Source organism: Drosophila subobscura, chromosome O (assembly GCF_008121235.1).
Source record: "Drosophila subobscura isolate 14011-0131.10 chromosome O, UCBerk_Dsub_1.0, whole genome shotgun sequence".
Classification (NCBI taxonomy): Eukaryota; Metazoa; Arthropoda; class Insecta; order Diptera; family Drosophilidae; genus Drosophila; species Drosophila subobscura.
In genome coordinates, this window is record NC_048533.1 from 7,823,191 (window position 1) to 7,840,608 (window position 17,418).

Consider the following 17,418-nt stretch of genomic DNA (forward strand, 5'->3'; position numbering starts at 1 on the left):
CCCGAACTAATTGTGTTCCTTCAGCAGGTGAGGGTTGTGTGGAGAAGCAGCTGAACACGCTGTGGCGCAACTACACGCAGCACACGAAGCCGGATGTGATCATGCGACTGAAGGTGTGTGCCTCCGGGCTGAAGGCCACCACACGGCAGCACGGACTCACGGAGTACTGGGCCCACAGGATAACCTATTGCTGTGCCCCGAAGAACTATCCGCGAGTGTTCTGCTGGATCTACCGGCACGAGGGCAGGAAGCTGAAGCATGAGCTGCGCTGCCATGCGGTGCTCTGCAGCAAGGAGAAGATTGCCCAGGATATATGCGACACCTTGAGAGTGAGTCAACCATCCCGCTCCTCCATTTAAACACTCACTGATCCTTGATTCTTTGCAGGATAATCTGGACAGCGCTTTGCGTGAATTTAAGCGGGAGAAAATTCTTAAGCAAAACGCTCGCCTCAGCCTGGCCAATGCTGTCTACGACAATCCGAGCCTGCCGCGCCGCAAGATCATGCTGAGCGTGGGTGGCAACAACTATCGACCGCCCCTGGAGCGCTCCAAGTCGGCGCCCAAGCTGATGGCCATCGAGGAGGCCATTGGCGAGGAGGAGGGCGACGAGATCGAGGACACCAATGAGCCGGAGATGCGGGCCTGCTGCCAGCGCGACTCCTTGTACCCAGCCATGACTTTGGGACGGCGTCGCTGTCGTCGCGGCCACTCGATACGACGCACTGGAAAGATCCAAGTGCCGTGCTGCTCCCATCAGCTGGAATCGCTGGAGTCGCCCAAGGAGGAGGCCATATGCCCAGCGGCCAGCAACGATGGCTCCGACTCGGATGACTTTGAGAAGCTGCTGAAGTTCGACACGACATTGAGCAACGAGCTGTTGCCGTACTTTGACATGCAGCTCCACAAGACCAGCAGCCAGAGCATGGTCAGCCTCAGCGAGCTGAAGGTCGAAGAGGAGGAGGATGGGGAGCCGCTCAGTCTGCTGCCCACCATCAACAGCGATCCCAGCGCCGATCCCCAGGCCGACTACGATGCGGAAGAGCACGATGTGCCTGCCATGCGGCGCAGCGGCGTCTGCAGCGACGGCGAGGAGGACTTTCTGGACGATGCGGATGATCATTACTTCCGGCATGCCGCCATGCTGACCATGCTGCACCGCAGCTCCATGCGCAAGCTAAGGCCCAGCGATCAGGCCAGCCTCCAGTACCGCCATCAGACGCAGTCCTCCATCTCCTCCAATGCGTCCAGCTCGACGACGGCCAGCACTTCGGCGGCTGCCTGTTCGGGGTCTGGTGCCCAGCAGGGCCTCGCCGGTCCTGACAGCGATGAGGGCTCAATATCCAGCGGCTGCGAGACGGCCAGCACAGTCACAAACGCCAATCACGAGGAGTACATCAAGAGACAGGGACCGGGGCAGGAGTTGGAGCAGGCGCAGGTGCTAGAGCAAATGATGATCTACCAAAGACTGGAGCAGCAGCTGCGCAACAACAGCGATGCCACCAACTACAGCAGCTCCAGCAGCATCACGCTGAAGCGTAGCGACGACTCCACAAGCGATGACCTGGATATGGCCGACAAGCCGGCCGGCAGGAATAACCAGAACAAGCCCGACGATGGCTCTGATAGCGACGAGAGCGGCTATGTGGAGTTCCAGGAGAAGGAGCGCATTGTCCAGGCCAACAGTGAGCCACCACACATGGCCATGTCCATGGCGAAGGTCCCCGTCAAGCCGCAGATACCCCCAAAGCCGGCTCCCCGACGTTCGCTCAGTCTGAACGCGAAGGCAGCAACAGCTGCGGCAGGAGCAGGCGGCAAGGCTTCGGGCACGGCCGTTTGAGGTTTAGTCCCCGCCACAGGGGAAGAGGGAGAGAGAGAATGCTTTAACACAAAGGAAACCCGTTTACAAATTGTTATTTCTGCGCACCAACCCGTCAGCAAACCATAGCAAATACAAAAAAAGTGCGAGAAATTTAATTCCTAGTTGTAGTCTATTATCCATTATCAGTTAGCGAGTAGCAGATAAGTCATTTGTTGTTGGTTCATCGTCTGAGGAGGATCTAACGATTTTACTTTATCCTTCCCCAATTCACATCCCTCATCGAAATTATTGAATTTATATTGTAAATATTACTAGAAGCCATAGGCACCATACATCTATGTATATCACACGATTGGATTGTAATTGATTGACCAATATAAATTATTATCTGAAAAGTCTGTGTCTATTTTGCAATATTCCTCCCAAAGTGAAGCAAGATGTTTTGTTCTTGTTTGAGACGAGCGGGCAGCAGAACCAGTTTCTGAATTTTTAATTTTAATTCCAAAGTTGCGGCAGTTTTACATTGTACATTTAGTAGACCGGCTGTGGCGGTGGCTGGGCCTTACTGGCAGACTGGGGAGCCGCTGGGCAGCAAGTTTTGTTGACGCAACAAATGGCATACCGTGCCGCGGAAATCGCGAAGCGAATGGTCCTGCAGCTGCTGATTGAATACCTGTTGCAAGTGGAAACGAAAACGAAACGAAACGAAACGAGAAACCAGTTAAATGCTTCATTCGATTACATTGGCCCGGCGATCGAAGATTGAGAGTACTTACGCCATTGTAGACAATGGTGGGAATGAAGCTCGGCTGATATAATTTGGTCACCAGCTCCGCTTGCAGCTGCAGCTTGGTGCCCGTCTCGCTGTCTGCGCAATGGTCCACGTCGGTGCGGAGACCCGCCTCGCTGGCACACTGCTCGTTGGGACATTGGGATACATATGTGTGTGGGTATATGTAAATGCTTGTTAATCATTTGGGCAAACACTAAGCGGCGGCTTTCACCATCGCACCATATACCTGGTCAGCGCGAGAAGAATCCAAGGCAAACATCTGGCAGACCACGAATTTCACTTGAGCCGACTGATTGGCGGTGCTGCTGATGACACAACTCTGCACCCGATTGCCCTCGCACTCGGCGGGTCCGTGCTGGCAGTGGAAGATGGCACCACTCTGCTCGGATCGGGACTTGCCGAATGGCACCAACTGGATGTCCATGTACTGTTGTAGCTCCTCGTGGACGGGCCCCAGCTGATGCATGAAATTCCTGCTATCCGGACAAAGGGACTCGTACAGCAACGTGATGTGTAGCTGGGGGGAAGGTGAAAAGAAATCAAAGTTAATTTGAAAATTTCAAAGGTATCAGCATCCAGAACCTTATCTGCCTGACGTTTTTCACGGGGCTCTTCCACCAGCTCAGAACTGCAGCTAAGGGTCAGCATGAGCCCTAGGAGGAGACTCATGCTCAGGGCAGTGGGAAATTTCTGCATGTTGGGCAAATATTTTGAGCTATATCAGCGAAAATCGATTGGCCTTCGAGGGGTTCCGTTCGAGAATGACCGTTTATTTGTTCGTGCGCGCTGTGGTTGCCTTCAGGTGTATGCCAAGCCCAGTCCAATATTTTGCGACCGTCGAATTCGATTTTAGCTAAACAACTGAGCGCAGTTTTGTCACATTTGGGGCTTATTTTCGGCCAGCACCGGAAGACCAGACATGAGGAGAGCATGTTCGGTGGGTGTCTCTCTTTAGCATTCTCGCTGGTAAGCCGGTTTCTTGAGTCCGCACACAGACATAAAGATATATTCTCCTGTTCACACCTTAAGCTAACAATGGGACTATAGTAAACAGACTTAATACCTGTTTTACCAAGCGATACAAATTGTTGTATTTCCCCCTTTGCTGCCTATCGAAGACCGTTAAACCAAGAAGTTAATCGATAGCCCCTCACCTGTTTCAATTGGAAATGACTGTGCCGACATATTTTTCTCAGTAGCGATTGATGGTACTTAATGGCTTGCCACACCAAAAATATCAATAAAACAGTTAAAATTATATTCACGTGGACACTTCCCATGCTTATAAGAATAAAGAACGCTACCAACTAAAAATCTCACTTGAAATTGTACGAAAATTACATCAATATTTTACGGACAAGCGTGAATAATGAATTTAACGCCTTACCTTCAAACAGTACTGTGGCTCTTCTATTCCAGTTTCCACTATCGCAGTGCATATACTCTTTTTGACATCCTCAGTGGCCTCATCTTGCAGACTTTCATTGAATCGCTTATAAATATGTAAGAATCATTAGAGAAATTATATTTTCGCCTTATCATAGTACCTACGTCATTGTATACTACGGCCGGAACTTGATCAAAATCGTACATGCTAGTGATTCTCTCGGACTGTCTCTGATATGTCCTCCAACGCCCATTTTGGTTCATGCATTCAGTGATTGACTCCTTTATGTCCGAATAATTTGTGCAATTTGTATCTATCTCAGTCACTAGTTTCTTGTTTGTCATCTGACACGTAACGTAGCTCAGTTTTTCTAGCTGGGACATATGGGTACGTTGAGCACAATCCTGAATACTATTTCCCTTACATTCTTTGGGACCATGTTGACAGACTCTTCCTCCTTTCTGATGAGACATGTGTACATTTGTTTGTATTTTTTACACATTTTTAACAACTTACCGAAGCTTTGCCGTAGGGAACCAAGTTCAGGTTTATGTACCCATTCAACTCTTTGAAAACTGGTAATAAACTTGTCAAGTAATCCAATGAATCCTTACAAAGAGACTCGTACAGAACTGTCATGTTGAGTCGCTGTTTTGGGAATCGTACTTACGAGTAGTTACAGAATATATATGTATCTCTAGACAAACCTTTTGAGCCTTGACACATTCAGGTAGCAAGACTTGCCAAACCAGAAGCAAAACCAGCAACTTGGACATGTTTCACGCTCAACGGTTAGCTGGAAACGAACATTTATTGTACAGTTGATCGTCAAACTTTTAATTTAATTATATACGATTAAAATCTCAAGCGTGAACCGCCTCCGTCAGTGATATCGATATCGATATATCCCATTTGCTAAGTGTGACTTTAAAAATACTCGTTTTGATTAACGGCCATCGCCCTTTATCGGAAAATGTCCGCCTATCGCCCTGTTAAAGGTCTGTAACATTTATTAAAAATCAATATAAATAAATATCAATATACGATTATGTATACTTGTAATTAAGTATAACATTATTTTCTGTTTCTTACTCACTGTATTCACTTATTTTAATTGAGGGGTGCTAGCTTCGCTTTGAAGTTATATTTCGGTATATTTCTGAGGGTCAGACGGGTCCCACTGGTCACACTGCCGCCATCGAAAAACAAAAAAGCTAAACAACTAAAAGTTTCAATGTTTAATCCAAAAAAATAAAGTGGTTTGTGGGAAAATCATGGAGGAACTATGTCGAATTTGCAGGTCGCCTTCCGTGACTCTAGTTGGCATATTTGATGAGCGCGAGCGGCGCCACTTGGAGGGCCAAATGGAACCGATTCTAGCAGATATGGTGATGGCATGTGCCGACGTCCAGATCGAACGCGGGGATGAGCTTCCGCAAAAAATATGCATGTCCTGCATCCTCGATGCCCAATGCTCGTACCGTTTTAAACGAAGATGTGAAAAGAGTCACGAGCAATTGTCTCTGGCCATTCGCTCGCTATCCAATCAGGAAAGGCCGAAAATCAAATTGGAACTGGATGCCAGTGTGATAGAGTTCGAGGGAGACGGTTTCATAGCTGAAGAGATTTTTGACAGTGCAACGCAATTAAAGCTTGAGCTGGAGAAACCAATAGTTGAACAGAAACTGCCAAAGGTGGCACTTACAGAAGCAAAAAAGGAGAAAAGACTGACTTCGGAAGCCCGCAAGAAGCCAAAGGAAACCAGGAGAGCGTCCTTTAAGTGCGACCTCTGCATCAAGCAGTTCCAGCATAAAAGAAATCTTGAAGAACATATGAAGTAAGCTAATCCCACGAATTATTTGTTCAACTCTAACGTATCTGTATTCTTCCACAGAGTTCACACCAATTCCCACATTTGTCCAACATGTGAACAGCGCTTCCTATTTAAGACAGATCTTGACCTACACATAAGGGTCCATAGCAGCGAACGGCCATATCAATGCTCTCTATGCATGAAGAGCTTTGCCACGAGCCAAAATATAACCAACCATAAATGCCTGCTGGAGGAGGATCGGCCCTTTAAATGCCCGCACTGTCCGAAGGCTTTTGTACATAACTATTATCTCAAAGAGCATATGTTCAGCCATACGGAGGATGAATCGAACAAGCTTTCCACGGGACCACACAAGTGCACCCACTGCTCGGTTAGGTTCCACAATAAGTCTGCTCTCAAAGTTCACACACTCGCTCATACAGGCGAAAGGCCGCACAACTGCCCATTCTGTTCATCTACGTTCCGATCCAAACAGACTCTCAAGGTCCACACTCGCATGCACACGGGAGAGAAGCCATACAAATGCCCAGAGTGCCCGAAAACTTTTGCCGACAACAACAATCTCTTCAAGCATCGACGGCGCCACACAGATGACCGACCCTACAAGTGTCCCCATTGCGTGATGGCCTTCAGGGAGAAGCATCATATGAAACGGCATGTGCTTGGCAAGCATCGTGTCAGTGAAGAAGATCTGAAATGATCAGTATTAAGATCAGATTAAATTTAATATTTGAATTGAATTCAGATAAACTTGTGACATTTTTACTGTAAATTGCACCCAATTCAAATGTTTAAACGAATGCGCAATTTAAAAATAAACACCCATGCTAGAACTAGTATTTTTCGGACAAAATTGTGATATCGTAACAAACGGCCACACTCTACTGTTATCGTCATCGGGTTGCTTATGTCCCCTCCCCGCCCATCTATTTGTTTTTATTGTTGATTTGCTTGAAAAGAATTGAAAAATTAAAAACAAAATGAAGAAAAAGGTATTGTATTTGGCGACAAACTGATCCTGGCTTTGTGTTAAGTGCACGCTTATTTCGAATCAGGTATTGCTGATGGGAAAGAGTGGCTCTGGCAAGACCAGCATGCGTTCCATTATCTTTGCCAACTATATAGCCCGTGATACGACACGCCTTGGAGCAACAAGTGAGTAATCTTAATATATATTCCGATGTGCAGTCAATAATAATTGCACCCGGCAATTGCAGTTGATGTGGAGCACTCACATGTCAAGTTTCTGGGCAATCTGGTCCTCAATCTGTGGGACTGTGGCGGCCAGGAGGGCTTCATGAAGCAGTACATTGCGCAGCAGCGTGACAACATATTCCGCAATGTGGAGGTGCTCATCTATGTGTTCGATGTGGAGAGCCAGGAGATGGAGCGGGACGTCCACTACTATCAGAGCTGCCTGGAGGCGTTGCTGCAGAACTCCCCGGAAGCGCTAATCTTTTGCCTAGTCCACAAGATGGATCTGGTGCCCGAGGAGCAGCGCGAGGAAGTTTTCAAAGATCGCGAAGAGGATCTCATACGCTTGTCGAAGCCTGGCAATGTGACCTGCTTCCGCACCAGCATCTGGGATGAAACATTGTACAAGTCGGTGGCGAATGAGTTTTCCGTGTAACGACTTTTATTCAACCTCTAATTGATTTCAGAGCCTGGTCTTCCATTGTAACAATGCTGATACCCAATGTGGCCGCCCTTGAGGACTCTGTGACGCACTTTGCCAATGTGATTGAGGCGGACGAGGTGTTGCTCTTCGAGAAGGCCACCTTTCTGGTCATATCCTACTTTCAGAGCAAAAAGAATCGCGATTCGCATCGGTTCGAGAAGGTCTCGAACATCATCAAACAGTTCAAGCTGAGCTGCTCCAAGCTGGGCGCCAAGTTTCAGTCAATGGAGGTGCGAAACAGCGCCTTTGCCGCTTTCATCGACACCTTCACGAGCAACACCTACGTCATGGTGGTCATGTCCGATCCGACTCTACCCTCGGAGGCCACGCTCGTCAATATACGGAATGCTCGCAAGCACTTTGAGGAGCTGGAGAATCCGAATAATAGTGCCATGAACCATCATAGCCACAAGTACCATTGATGCCGCGCTGATTCGTTGTTTTCTGCTTCCCCGTGCCTGCCCTGCCTGCCCTGTCTGTTTTCTGTTTATGTTTCAAAAGACAATGCCCCAATGTCTGTTGTTGTGCACACATCGAAGCGCCCAAGGTGCCGCCCCCGAAAAGTCTTACTGCTTCCCTTACTGATTAATATATAAATACATACATTAGCCATCTCCTTCGTTGATTTTTCATAGATTTGTAAGTTTGAACCTTTGTAGGCCGTAAGTTTATATACACACAAAAATTACACACTTATAAATATACATACAAAAGAAACCTAACAATTAGTCACTTGTAAATGCAGCACGCAATAATATAAGGCCTAACTTTTTGTTGCACATATCACAGATAATCCAGAAAATCCATAAATACATCCCGCCTACGAGTAGAACCTTCGGACCTCAGCAGACAGACGATCCACGCTGTGCTCGTCGACGGCTATGAACCGCTTGGCCCCGCGACTAAAGTAGTAAATGTCTCCCGTGTATATGTCGAACCAGAGCGCGTGTATATGCAGATCATGGGACTCCAGACGTGCCTTCAGGAAGCCATACGAGGCAATGTTCGACATCTGCTGCAGCGTATTGATTTGGGAAAGCTTGTCCTCAATGGCGAACTTGTCCTCCGAGTCGATGTAGGCCACGAAACGGCGCAGTGGCGTTTCGGAGGAAAACAGTATGGGATCCTTCATGCCAGCATCGCGCCATTCCTGAAACTTCTCCAAGCTGGTGTTTGCATGCGTGCAGAGCCACGAACGCAACGGAGATAGACGTCGATTTAGCTAGATTTAGGTTGGAGGCAGGACACAAATAATTAGAAATATAAATGAGATTTATGATTCCACAATCCTTTACCTTGGAGGCGAATTCCGGATCCCTTAGCTGATACAGTAGATTCATGGCCTTGCAGTCACTGTGTCCGCACACGATGATATGCCGAATATCATTCACCACACAGCCCAGCTCCAGGGCAGCAGGCTCACAGCTGAATATTTCATCCGTAAAATGATGGGCATGGGGGATCAGATTTCCTGCATTTCTCACTTATCCGTGGGAAGCAAACAGAATGTTAATAAATTATTACAAGGGTGCACTCGTATCAGGGTACATACCAACAAACATATCGCCCACGTGAGTGTCCGTATACCTGGTGGGAATCATTCTACTGTCCATGCAAGTGAAGAACACGGCCTTTGGCTGGTAGATAAAACATATCAAGAGTTAGCGCAGATATCGGTACGTGCGTAATGAAATATATTTGAAGGAAAATCAAAACTAAATGTGCTCGAGTTATGACACACTTGGCAGATGGCCAAAAGTGTCCACAGAGGGGCACGGTTCAAGGCCGTTCACAAGAGAATTTCGAAAATAATGGAAAACTATTGACAGGGATCTTAACACATGGGTTGGGATGTATTGGCATTAATAATAAAATAGTAGATGTAGAAAAATGCTATCGTGTTCATTTTTTAGGGTATTTTCGTTTCGTATTTGCCCAAAACAAACTTCACTCATATGCAATTAGAACAGAATTAATTAATACATTAGCAGGGCCGCAAATGCACAAAGCCCAAACCCCAAGAGTAACAAAAACAATCACTTAATTATATAAAAAAAAAACGTAAGAAAACATAATAATAAAAAGAGTAGGGTAGGGGCTGGATACGAAGAACGAAAACGACAACCAACCGGTTCGCAGAGAGCCTTCAATGTTTGTTTACCAAAAATAAAGCTACAACAAAACGGTGAGATGAGAGAGGTAGACATGGAGAGAGGTAGAGAGTAGACTGTCTGACAAGTCAGACAAATATGTGATAGCACAAGGCAAAAGCATGTTCTAGTGCCTCTCCATTTAGCAATTTATGTGAATGTTCAATGTCAAATTGAGCACTTCCTAATGGCACGCACACGGGTGTACTGTGGCTCTAATCTTGACCTATAAACTCCTGTCTCACCTCGGGATTATCGCGCACTTTCTGGAACTCTTTGACCATTTGCTCGCGCGTCGTATTACGATACCGCATCACACCTCTCAGAATGCGCTCCATTCTTTGGCACTTGTGTTTTAGTCTTTAAACGGATGATTAGCTCTATGATTTGTCACTTTTATTGCCTTTTCAATTGATTTTTGTTTGATAGGAATGCACAATATATGTATACGCGGTACTCGTAATAATCACGCACACTCGACACACCGCCGCGTACTAAAATGAGCGGATGGAGCTCCGATGACGGGCAGTGGAGCATTTGAAATGGAATTGTTGCTTCCGAAACACGCGACGCACACCCCAGCAGCTGTTGCTGTCTCTCGCTCAGAGCGCCAAAACCGTTTGGGGCTTCGAGAGCTTTACAAAGAGAGCGTACGAACGACGAGTACATAAATGTCTAATGGGGACTTGGGTTTTGGTGCTATTATTATTGTATTTAATAATAAAGTTAATACCTTTGCGAAACCTTGCTAATTTAATGCGATTTATTTATATATCCAACAAATATTCCATTCATTAAGAACCTTTGTATTCTTAACGGCATGCAAACAGCACTTTTCTCTTATTTTTTGTGGATTATTTTCAAGAGAGTAAAATAAATTTGTTTACACATAAATTAAGAGAGAATTTGTCACTATTTCTGCTGCCCCAAAAGCTAAGACACTCCTAAATATAATATTTACTGATTAAATATTGTTCCAGGGAGAATTGTGCGCAAATTAATTGCTTATTAGAATTGCACAGAGCAAACGACTCTGGCAAATTCCCGACAGACAACCAGCCATATTCCAGTTTCAATGGCAGACAAACGCTTATCAGTCTTGAGCTGGGTGGGCAGAGCAACGGAATCGAAGCAACCAGATGATTTTACTGATAATATTCAGTCTATATTACGACGCTCGGAAGTTTTCACTGGTTTTGTTTTGATCGGGGAATTTTGTATGATTTTATTAGCATAATAATTAAACTTTAATGCCATGCGTAGAAAGTGTTTAAGGTTTGTGACAGATATTCTGGGTTATTTAACAGTTTATTTACATCCTTATAATACTTGATTAGCCCTTGGGTATTAAACCAGAAAAAATTCGACATAATTTATGTAATTCAATCTGTGTCTATAAGCAATTATAACGATTTATATGTTTATATCATAACATTTACTATTATGCATTATGAATAAATCTTTGAGTGGAAGAGTTCTGACTCAATATGTGAGCAAAATAAAAGGAGTACATGATAGAACAATCAAATTACAGTTGAAAATATTTAAATTATGCGCCTACCACGATACGTATCGATATAGCGACCACGAATATCGATTCGGCTTGTAGTGCGACCATTCTAGGTATGGAAAATAATATACCTAACTCTGACTTGATCAGCTGGCTCGAAATTCATACGCATAAGCATTTTCAAGCATTTATTTGATATTCATCCTCTTGTGAGACTTCCCGTTAATGCCGGAATTTATTTCCCGTATATTTTGATGTCGAAATTGAATTGACTTCATATTTACAGTATAACCATATATAATAATATGCTTAATTATTTTCTGGCTATGGTATGGTATGGTCTATTTCTGGGGGTCAGATGGATATATTTTATTGTTAAATCCGCGGTCACACTGAACACAACACGGTTGAAAGAAATTTAATAATAAAATATTAAAAAACGAGGCAATCAAAAAAAAAAGCAATAATAAAGACACCCCACCTGATAAAAATAAAGCAAACATAGTATATATTCAGGCACAAATCAGACACAGGCACAACAACACACACACACACACAAATCCGAAAGCAAACAAGGCGGTTGTGCGGGGCAGAGGTAAGAATTTTCTTAAATTCGTATAGTAATATATGTATGTATATATTTATAAGTGCATATATTGCCCCTAGGATCCTTTCTTTGCTGTTTGATAGGAAACCGAGACGCTGTTGTGCTTGCGTCCGAAAAATGGGCGCCTGTGTATGTCGCATGAATCCCGACAACGAGACGATGAGCGTCTCGTCGGCGAGCATATCGCGTCCACCCAGTGCAGGTGAGTGGCCTTCACAGCCGTCGCATCAATACCCCTTAATCGGCAATCTGTTTGTGATTTGTGACGTTTTCGCAGGCATTGCCTTGGGCGCGTCGCGCAAAAATCGCCCACTCTGCCATGAGACAATACGCTGGCGTTCCGATGTGCCATTGACCGAGGGACAGCTGCGCTCCAAGCGGGACGAGTTCTGGGATACGGCCCCGGCATTTGACGGTCGCAAGGAGATCTGGGATGCCCTACGCGCTGCCACCACTGCCGCCGAGGGGCTGGACTTTCAAATGGCCCAGGCCATACTGGATGGGGCCAATGTGTCAGTGCCAAATGGGTGAGTTGAGTCCTTGTCCATTAGAGCCCACAAAATGCTAATTGCCCTAGTCTGTCCGTGTTCGGAGCGAGAAAATCAATACCTTACAGTGATTTTTGTATAGCCATAACTCCATTAATGCATGACAGCGTGCGTTTCACTGGGTGTCTCCCATAATGGACGATGCCTGGGGTGCTATACATATGTGATGAGCCTTGCTAGGGGGTTAGAAAAATAACCACATATAAGGGAACGTTGGAATATTTGAAAGCTGTTCTTCGTGTTCTCGCATTGCTAATGGTTTAGTAAAAGTTTATGAATCGTTCTGTATATCAGTGCTGAATTGTTTTGGCATTTATTGAATGATTGAAAAGATAAAACATTTTCATATCAAACAGTCCCCTAAGAAAATACCACGATATAAAACAATTATGTATCTTGGATTTTATGGCTTTCGCAAATCAGTTCAATCATATTCCAAAACCATTTGTATTGCTTCATTTATGAATCACTATTTGCCAAAATTATAGATCAATTATGTGAACCTACTCCACAAGCAGGGTATTAAAGGCTTCGCTATGTGTCGGGCTTTAGTTGCGCGCTAACGTTTTTATTAGACATCGATTTTTGACTGCCCCACTAGTCCGGCATTCGTTTTCATTGGACTGTAAATCATATTTATTTAAATGCAACGCTGACCTTTCTACTCCACTGTCTGACGGCTTGCATGTGCGCCAGACCATGTCCTTGCTGACCCACCTTCCCCATCCGCCTGCAACATACGTCATTTCCTCGTTTATCAGACTCTTATCAGAGTCTACGCCCGACCCCGGCTGGCATTGAATCATTAGCATTCGGGGCCAAATCGTTGGGTAATGTATTTACGTGTGGGGACTGGATGGTGGATTTGTGATAAGATAGTGATAGTGGATTGGCTGCCTGGTTACTAATTTGGCCAACATTCGTCTTGCAGCTACCTCACAGAGTGCTACGATGAGCTGGGCACGCAGTACAAGGTTCCCATCTACTGTCTGTCATATCCCATCAATATCGTGAAGGAGGAGAACGGACGCGACTCGCCCGCTGAATACTCAGAGCCAGTGGATGGCGGCACCGAGATCTTTCTCAAGCTGCGCATATCATCAAGCATGACTGATGTTAAACTGCCGGTATACTCCAAGGACACGGTGGGACAATGCAAGAAGAAGTTGCAGGTGAGTTGAGCTCTCAATTCAGTTGATTTCATTGATTGCAAAACGCATTTATTTCCAATTTGCAGGCGACGGAGGGTGTGGATGCCTGTTGTCAGCGTTGGTTCTACAGTGGGAAACTACTGGGTGACAAGGTGCCCATCGACGAGTGCAGCATACACCAGGGCTATGTGGTTCAAGTCATTATCAATACGGAGCACTACAACCACGACAATAGCACGAGTACGGTGCACATGTCGCTTGCGAGCTAGCGGCGCAAGCAAACAAAACTAGTCAACAGCAAGCCACGACAGCAGAAGCAACAGCAGCAACAAGAGCAGCACACGCAGATGGCGGTGAACACGGCCAAAGGAAGCAGCATCATTTATAATTTCATATACTCAATCTGTCGCACAAAGAGCCCAATCTGTGATGATGTACAGCACAAAGGGGAGCAACAAGGGCTACAGAAACAGCAAAAATATTGCATTTATCAAAATCCGCAGCAATTGCCAATTGTTGCTCTCTCTGCCTTGTTGTTATTGTTGTTTATATGGCTGCTCGCCTTGTTATGCTTTGTGTAATATATTTAAAATCAAAAAGTCAAATAACAAAAAACAAAAGCAAACAAAAAAAAAATAATAGAAAAAGGGAAATTGCAAAGGGAAAATGCTTATAAGAAGAACATAAATTATAATGTAATATTATGCATACATATATATTTTTTTGATAATAATTACAGATAATAGAACATATTAAGGCAATCTTTACAAAGTATATATCATTTATATATACATTAAATGAAGGCAGAGAGCAACACTGAACTTCTCTCGATTGAACTTGTACATTTTTATATAGATAATCAGCAACAGGAAAATTGAAGAGCAGAGCAGAGGAAACCATAAGCTAATTATTAACTAATTGTAAGCAAGTGTTAAAGCATTTGCCTAATTGTAATGTAAAAAGAAAATTAGCTAAAATCTGTAGTATTTCGGCCGCAACAAAACCAATCAAACCGATCTTTTGATACTGTACAAAATGCCAAGCACAATAACTAATTGTGAGAGAAAACCCATATGTAGAAACAAAACAAAACACAGAGAAAACAATATACAAATTGTTAAACATATATATTTCTTGCTCAAAACGTAGTTAACACGATTGAGGGGGATTGAATATACGAGTAGCGGGAGGAGAAGAATCGGGAGTTGAAAAGTTAACCCAAGTACCTTATAAATGTATATGATTTATTTCGCTTTTAGTGTTAAGAATGCGATCGAAAACAAAACTGAAGTGAATATTATTTATTTATCTGTCAAGCACAAGAATTTTTTCTTTTTGTATTTTATAATTTTCCTCTCTAAATAAATTCGTTTACCGAAATGATTGCAAGGAATAAAATGAGAAGTGAAATATTATTGAGATTAGCGGATCGACACTCATGGCTTTTATATGTTAGTTCATCATTAGTTGTACTCTATTTACTTTTATTCATACATACTTATCCATACAAATATAAATCAAGTGCGTGGCGAAACTATAGGACATGAATTTGTGATTCCGCAGCATATTCCTGTATGTATTCTTATAATATATCAAAATTAATATCAGTAATTATACAAAATTAGAAAGCAGATGATTAATTCGGTTTCTACTAGATCATTAGATCATTAACGCACATTAAAATGGAATATTTTTGATCGTATATAGTTAAATGTAGACTAAATTTGTTGTAAATTCAAAACCAAGTCGGTTGATAAATTGATAAGACACCTTGATATTAGAGTGATTTATAATGGAAACAAAAAATAATACAACGTTTACTCGGTTATTTGAAACATCTTTTCTATAATTTCTTAGAAATCCAGGCGTCTTTTGATATTTGAATGTATGTATTTGCATGATTCTATTAGCGAATCTATTCGGAAACATATTAAATGTAACCAAAATTATATGAAATAATTGATTTGATTAGCACCAAGAAACGAATTCATAAATTGTAACATTTAGCTTTGGTTTGATGGAATATTTCTGGTTACCATTGCACAATTTCGTCTGTCTTATAGCTTTGAAACGCACTGTATGAGATTGTAGTGTGTGAGCTATTGCCAAAGTTGATGGAATTATTGAGGAAATATGAATCAAAAGCATGAGTTTGCTTCTGTTTATTGCAATGCTAATATTTTTTATAATTAATAAAAAATCTATAAATAAAAACCGAGATCCGGACTTTGTCTAGCCCCGGGCATCCATCTTTTGCAGGAGTGTGAGGAATGAGAAGGCTGTGGTGATGGTCTGTAATGAAACCAATTAGAACGGATTCTGGAAAAATGATCCAATTTTAAAGTACCCCTCGGAAACGATCCACATTCAGGTTGGTGATCTTTCCTGCCGTCAACTGGAAGTGTTTGCGGGCATTCAGCATGAAGAACAGATAATCGCTGCGTATTTCTCGGAGATGTCTTTGCCAGGGACTCCGCCATAAAGCCTCGCCACACCTCTGACTGTTCTGGTAGACCACATCCGCGAAGTAACAGATGATGAAGAGCTCGTAGAGCACCAGCAGCAAGTATTGACCCAAGGATACCATCCGCATGAAGGAGTTGGCCGTAGTGCTTTTCGTCGAGACGAAAGCCACCAGGCACATGAGGAAGGTGACCTCTCCAATCTTTAAAAACCAAATGGGACTGTAGAAGCGTTCCATTTTTCTGAGAACTGTCACTATATATCGGTGGTGGTCAATGCAGTGTCTGAAGGATCGCTTAAAGGCTTTAAGGAAATCTGTAGAGAATACATCTTGCGGTGGATGCTGGAGTATCTGCTCTAAAGGGGTTTCTTCCTCATGAGAGTAGGCATATTGATTGGGTTCTGCGTCGGAAATAGACTGTTCAGTTTGAAGAAGTCTGCAGATTGGAAAGAATTGAAGGGTAAGGCTTTCATTTGAGGTTTTTAAAGCAAACCTTAGTTCGGCCATATTCGTTCCCTTTTGAATATAGCTGGTGGCGAGGACATTCTTCAGACTGCAGAATAGCACGTCATATTGTCCCGATAAAAGAACACAGAGCACCATATGAAGACCACTAGATGATGCGAAAGAAGCAGCCACTTGGATCTGGCCCATGGCTTGGAGAAAAAAAACTACTTCATATACAATGGGTTGCTAAAGAGAAAAGATTCAGCCATTCATGTATATTCAGTTAGAGTTAGAGCTATACTCACAGTATAGTCGAAAGGATACCAACAGGCCAGAGGCAGACTGTTGTCCCTATAGGCGATGGGCAGCACAAGCCAGAAAATGGTTCCAATATAGCAGCAGTAGACATACGTTTTGATCCACAGTTTGGACGCACGATGAGCCCCCGACATGGTCACAAAACTGAAACCCAGAGCAGAGCGTGGTTGATACTTCTCATTGATTATTGTAATGATTTCATCGAGCAACTTTGGCCGGAATCGTCTAAAGTACAGCTTCATGGTGATGGTCCACAGATAGATGATTGTTTGTATCATGCAATTGACGAAGAAGTCCAAGTCCCCCTGTCCATAGTTAATGTAAATGGTGCAGATGTACAGACCAAGAATATGGAACGACACAAAGTAGTTGACGATCTCGTAGAACCAGTCCAGGATTCGCACTAATAGCACCAGTAAACCCGAACCCTTGAACGAATAGCCAAATGGATACATGGCTGCTATGCACATGGTATAACGCACAAAGACAAATAAGTCTTCACGTTTCGAGTCATTTTTAATCTTAAGTGGAATGTTGCTTTCCTTCATGATGTCTTTTTGGATAACTAGGAGCACTTCTGATGGAATATCTTTATATATGTTGAACATTTCAATTTGTAAGCCAAGAAAACTTTAAATTACATGTTGCAATGAGGAAAGACAGCAGCACACACCCAAAATGTCTCTTCAATTAAATATAATTTGAATAAA

General features: G+C 43.6%; 8 protein-coding genes across 11 annotated transcripts in view; 4 read left to right on the forward strand and 4 right to left on the reverse strand.

Annotated features, from left to right (window-relative positions):
* Positions 1-2,216, forward strand: part of LOC117896851 — a 38,225-nt gene extending 36,009 nt beyond the window's left edge. Inside the window, exons 4-5 of one of the 2 annotated variants that reach the window (XM_034805375.1) lie at positions 25-329; positions 388-2,216. In XM_034805375.1, coding sequence (XP_034661266.1) covers positions 25-329; positions 388-1,839 — 1,757 coding nt within the window. In that variant the 3' untranslated portion in view covers positions 1,840-2,216. The remainder of the gene's footprint in view (positions 1-24; positions 330-387) is intronic. The other variant, XM_034805376.1, reaches the window with a different exon arrangement.
* An 83-nt stretch (positions 2,217-2,299) lies between these two features.
* LOC117898138 (GILT-like protein 1) lies at positions 2,300-3,921 on the reverse strand. Of its 2 annotated transcripts, none has more exons than XM_034807333.1 (4): positions 3,769-3,921; positions 2,841-3,131; positions 2,598-2,735; positions 2,300-2,494 (listed from the first exon to the last, which is right to left on the reverse strand). In XM_034807333.1, the coding sequence occupies exons 1-4, from the start codon at positions 3,892-3,894 to the stop codon at positions 2,384-2,386; spliced, it is 666 nt and encodes a 221-aa protein (XP_034663224.1). In that variant the 5' UTR covers positions 3,895-3,921; the 3' UTR covers positions 2,300-2,383. The 2 variants fall into 2 exon arrangements, with proteins under 2 accessions (XP_034663224.1, XP_034663225.1); XM_034807334.1 differs by lacking the exon at positions 3,769-3,921 and adding an exon at positions 3,197-3,501.
* A 53-nt stretch (positions 3,922-3,974) lies between these two features.
* LOC117898139 (GILT-like protein 1) lies at positions 3,975-4,811 on the reverse strand. Its single transcript, XM_034807335.1, has 4 exons — positions 4,709-4,811; positions 4,518-4,649; positions 4,166-4,462; positions 3,975-4,106 (listed from the first exon to the last, which is right to left on the reverse strand). Exons 1-4 carry the CDS (start codon positions 4,775-4,777, stop codon positions 3,990-3,992), a joined length of 615 nt encoding a protein of 204 aa, XP_034663226.1. The 5' UTR covers positions 4,778-4,811; the 3' UTR covers positions 3,975-3,989.
* A 369-nt stretch (positions 4,812-5,180) lies between these two features.
* Positions 5,181-6,668, forward strand: LOC117897187 (zinc finger protein 664). Its single transcript, XM_034805887.1, has 2 exons — positions 5,181-5,838; positions 5,896-6,668. The coding sequence occupies exons 1-2, from the start codon at positions 5,276-5,278 to the stop codon at positions 6,533-6,535; spliced, it is 1,203 nt and encodes a 400-aa protein (XP_034661778.1). The 5' UTR covers positions 5,181-5,275; the 3' UTR covers positions 6,536-6,668.
* A 22-nt stretch (positions 6,669-6,690) lies between these two features.
* LOC117897188 (ras-related GTP-binding protein A) lies at positions 6,691-7,974 on the forward strand. Its single transcript, XM_034805888.1, has 4 exons — positions 6,691-6,827; positions 6,891-6,990; positions 7,053-7,437; positions 7,497-7,974. The coding sequence occupies exons 1-4, from the start codon at positions 6,816-6,818 to the stop codon at positions 7,933-7,935; spliced, it is 936 nt and encodes a 311-aa protein (XP_034661779.1). The 5' UTR covers positions 6,691-6,815; the 3' UTR covers positions 7,936-7,974.
* Positions 7,975-8,305: 331 nt separating this feature from the next.
* LOC117897189 (beta carbonic anhydrase 1) lies at positions 8,306-10,194 on the reverse strand. Its single transcript, XM_034805889.1, has 4 exons — positions 9,909-10,194; positions 9,066-9,150; positions 8,809-8,996; positions 8,306-8,735 (listed from the first exon to the last, which is right to left on the reverse strand). The coding sequence occupies exons 1-4, from the start codon at positions 9,999-10,001 to the stop codon at positions 8,334-8,336; spliced, it is 768 nt and encodes a 255-aa protein (XP_034661780.1). The 5' UTR covers positions 10,002-10,194; the 3' UTR covers positions 8,306-8,333.
* Positions 10,195-11,608: 1,414 nt separating this feature from the next.
* On the forward strand, positions 11,609-14,229 carry LOC117897450 (ubiquitin domain-containing protein 1). Of its 2 annotated transcripts, none has more exons than XM_034806294.1 (5): positions 11,609-11,768; positions 11,840-11,982; positions 12,058-12,307; positions 13,260-13,500; positions 13,566-14,229. In XM_034806294.1, exons 2-5 carry the CDS (start codon positions 11,898-11,900, stop codon positions 13,746-13,748), a joined length of 759 nt encoding a protein of 252 aa, XP_034662185.1. In that variant the 5' UTR covers positions 11,609-11,768; positions 11,840-11,897; the 3' UTR covers positions 13,749-14,229. The 2 variants fall into 2 exon arrangements, with proteins under 2 accessions (XP_034662185.1, XP_034662186.1); XM_034806295.1 differs by having other exon boundaries at positions 11,618-11,768; positions 11,864-11,982.
* Positions 14,230-15,711: 1,482 nt separating this feature from the next.
* On the reverse strand, positions 15,712-17,256 carry LOC117898759 (odorant receptor 83a). Its single transcript, XM_034808383.1, has 4 exons — positions 16,696-17,256; positions 16,437-16,636; positions 15,827-16,379; positions 15,712-15,771 (listed from the first exon to the last, which is right to left on the reverse strand). The coding sequence occupies exons 1-4, from the start codon at positions 17,254-17,256 to the stop codon at positions 15,712-15,714; spliced, it is 1,374 nt and encodes a 457-aa protein (XP_034664274.1).
* Positions 17,257-17,418: the final 162 nt, after the last annotated feature.

Excerpts from the sequence above, each read along its gene's own strand:
- LOC117898138 (XM_034807333.1), bottom strand. The coding sequence starts at position 3,894 with ATGGGAAGTGTCCACGTGAATATAATTTTAACTGTTTTATTGATATTT. Across the intron at positions 3,132-3,768 it reads GTCATTTCCAATTGAAACAG|CTACACATCACGTTGCTGTA; the intron begins GTGAGGGGCTAT and ends CCTTCCCCCCAG. Across the intron at positions 2,736-2,840 it reads ATTCTTCTCGCGCTGACCAG|TGTGCCAGCGAGGCGGGTCT; the intron begins GTATATGGTGCG and ends CCCAACGAGCAG.
- LOC117898139 (XM_034807335.1), bottom strand. The coding sequence starts at position 4,777 with ATGTCCAAGTTGCTGGTTTTGCTTCTGGTTTGGCAAGTCTTGCTACCT. Across the intron at positions 4,650-4,708 it reads AATGTGTCAAGGCTCAAAAG|CGACTCAACATGACAGTTCT; the intron begins GTTTGTCTAGAG and ends TTCCCAAAACAG. Across the intron at positions 4,107-4,165 it reads CGGCCGTAGTATACAATGAC|CGATTCAATGAAAGTCTGCA; the intron begins GTAGGTACTATG and ends CATATTTATAAG.
- LOC117897187 (XM_034805887.1), top strand. The coding sequence starts at position 5,276 with ATGGAGGAACTATGTCGAATTTGCAGGTCGCCTTCCGTGACTCTAGTT. Across the intron at positions 5,839-5,895 it reads AATCTTGAAGAACATATGAA|AGTTCACACCAATTCCCACA; the intron begins GTAAGCTAATCC and ends ATTCTTCCACAG.
- LOC117897188 (XM_034805888.1), top strand. Across the intron at positions 6,991-7,052 it reads GACACGCCTTGGAGCAACAA|TTGATGTGGAGCACTCACAT; the intron begins GTGAGTAATCTT and ends CGGCAATTGCAG. Across the intron at positions 7,438-7,496 it reads TGGGATGAAACATTGTACAA|AGCCTGGTCTTCCATTGTAA; the intron begins GTCGGTGGCGAA and ends AATTGATTTCAG.
- LOC117897189 (XM_034805889.1), bottom strand. The coding sequence starts at position 10,001 with ATGGAGCGCATTCTGAGAGGTGTGATGCGGTATCGTAATACGACGCGC. Across the intron at positions 9,151-9,908 it reads AAGTGCGCGATAATCCCGAG|CCAAAGGCCGTGTTCTTCAC; the intron begins GTGAGACAGGAG and ends TTTATCTACCAG. Across the intron at positions 8,997-9,065 it reads CGTGGGCGATATGTTTGTTG|TGAGAAATGCAGGAAATCTG; the intron begins GTATGTACCCTG and ends CCCACGGATAAG.
- LOC117897450 (XM_034806294.1), top strand. The coding sequence starts at position 11,898 with ATGGGCGCCTGTGTATGTCGCATGAATCCCGACAACGAGACGATGAGC. Across the intron at positions 11,983-12,057 it reads ATCGCGTCCACCCAGTGCAG|GCATTGCCTTGGGCGCGTCG; the intron begins GTGAGTGGCCTT and ends ACGTTTTCGCAG. Across the intron at positions 13,501-13,565 it reads AATGCAAGAAGAAGTTGCAG|GCGACGGAGGGTGTGGATGC; the intron begins GTGAGTTGAGCT and ends TCCAATTTGCAG.
- LOC117898759 (XM_034808383.1), bottom strand. The coding sequence starts at position 17,256 with ATGAAGGAAAGCAACATTCCACTTAAGATTAAAAATGACTCGAAACGT. Across the intron at positions 16,380-16,436 it reads ACGAATATGGCCGAACTAAG|ACTTCTTCAAACTGAACAGT; the intron begins GTTTGCTTTAAA and ends TCCAATCTGCAG. Across the intron at positions 15,772-15,826 it reads ATGTGGATCGTTTCCGAGGG|ACCATCACCACAGCCTTCTC; the intron begins GTACTTTAAAAT and ends GTTTCATTACAG.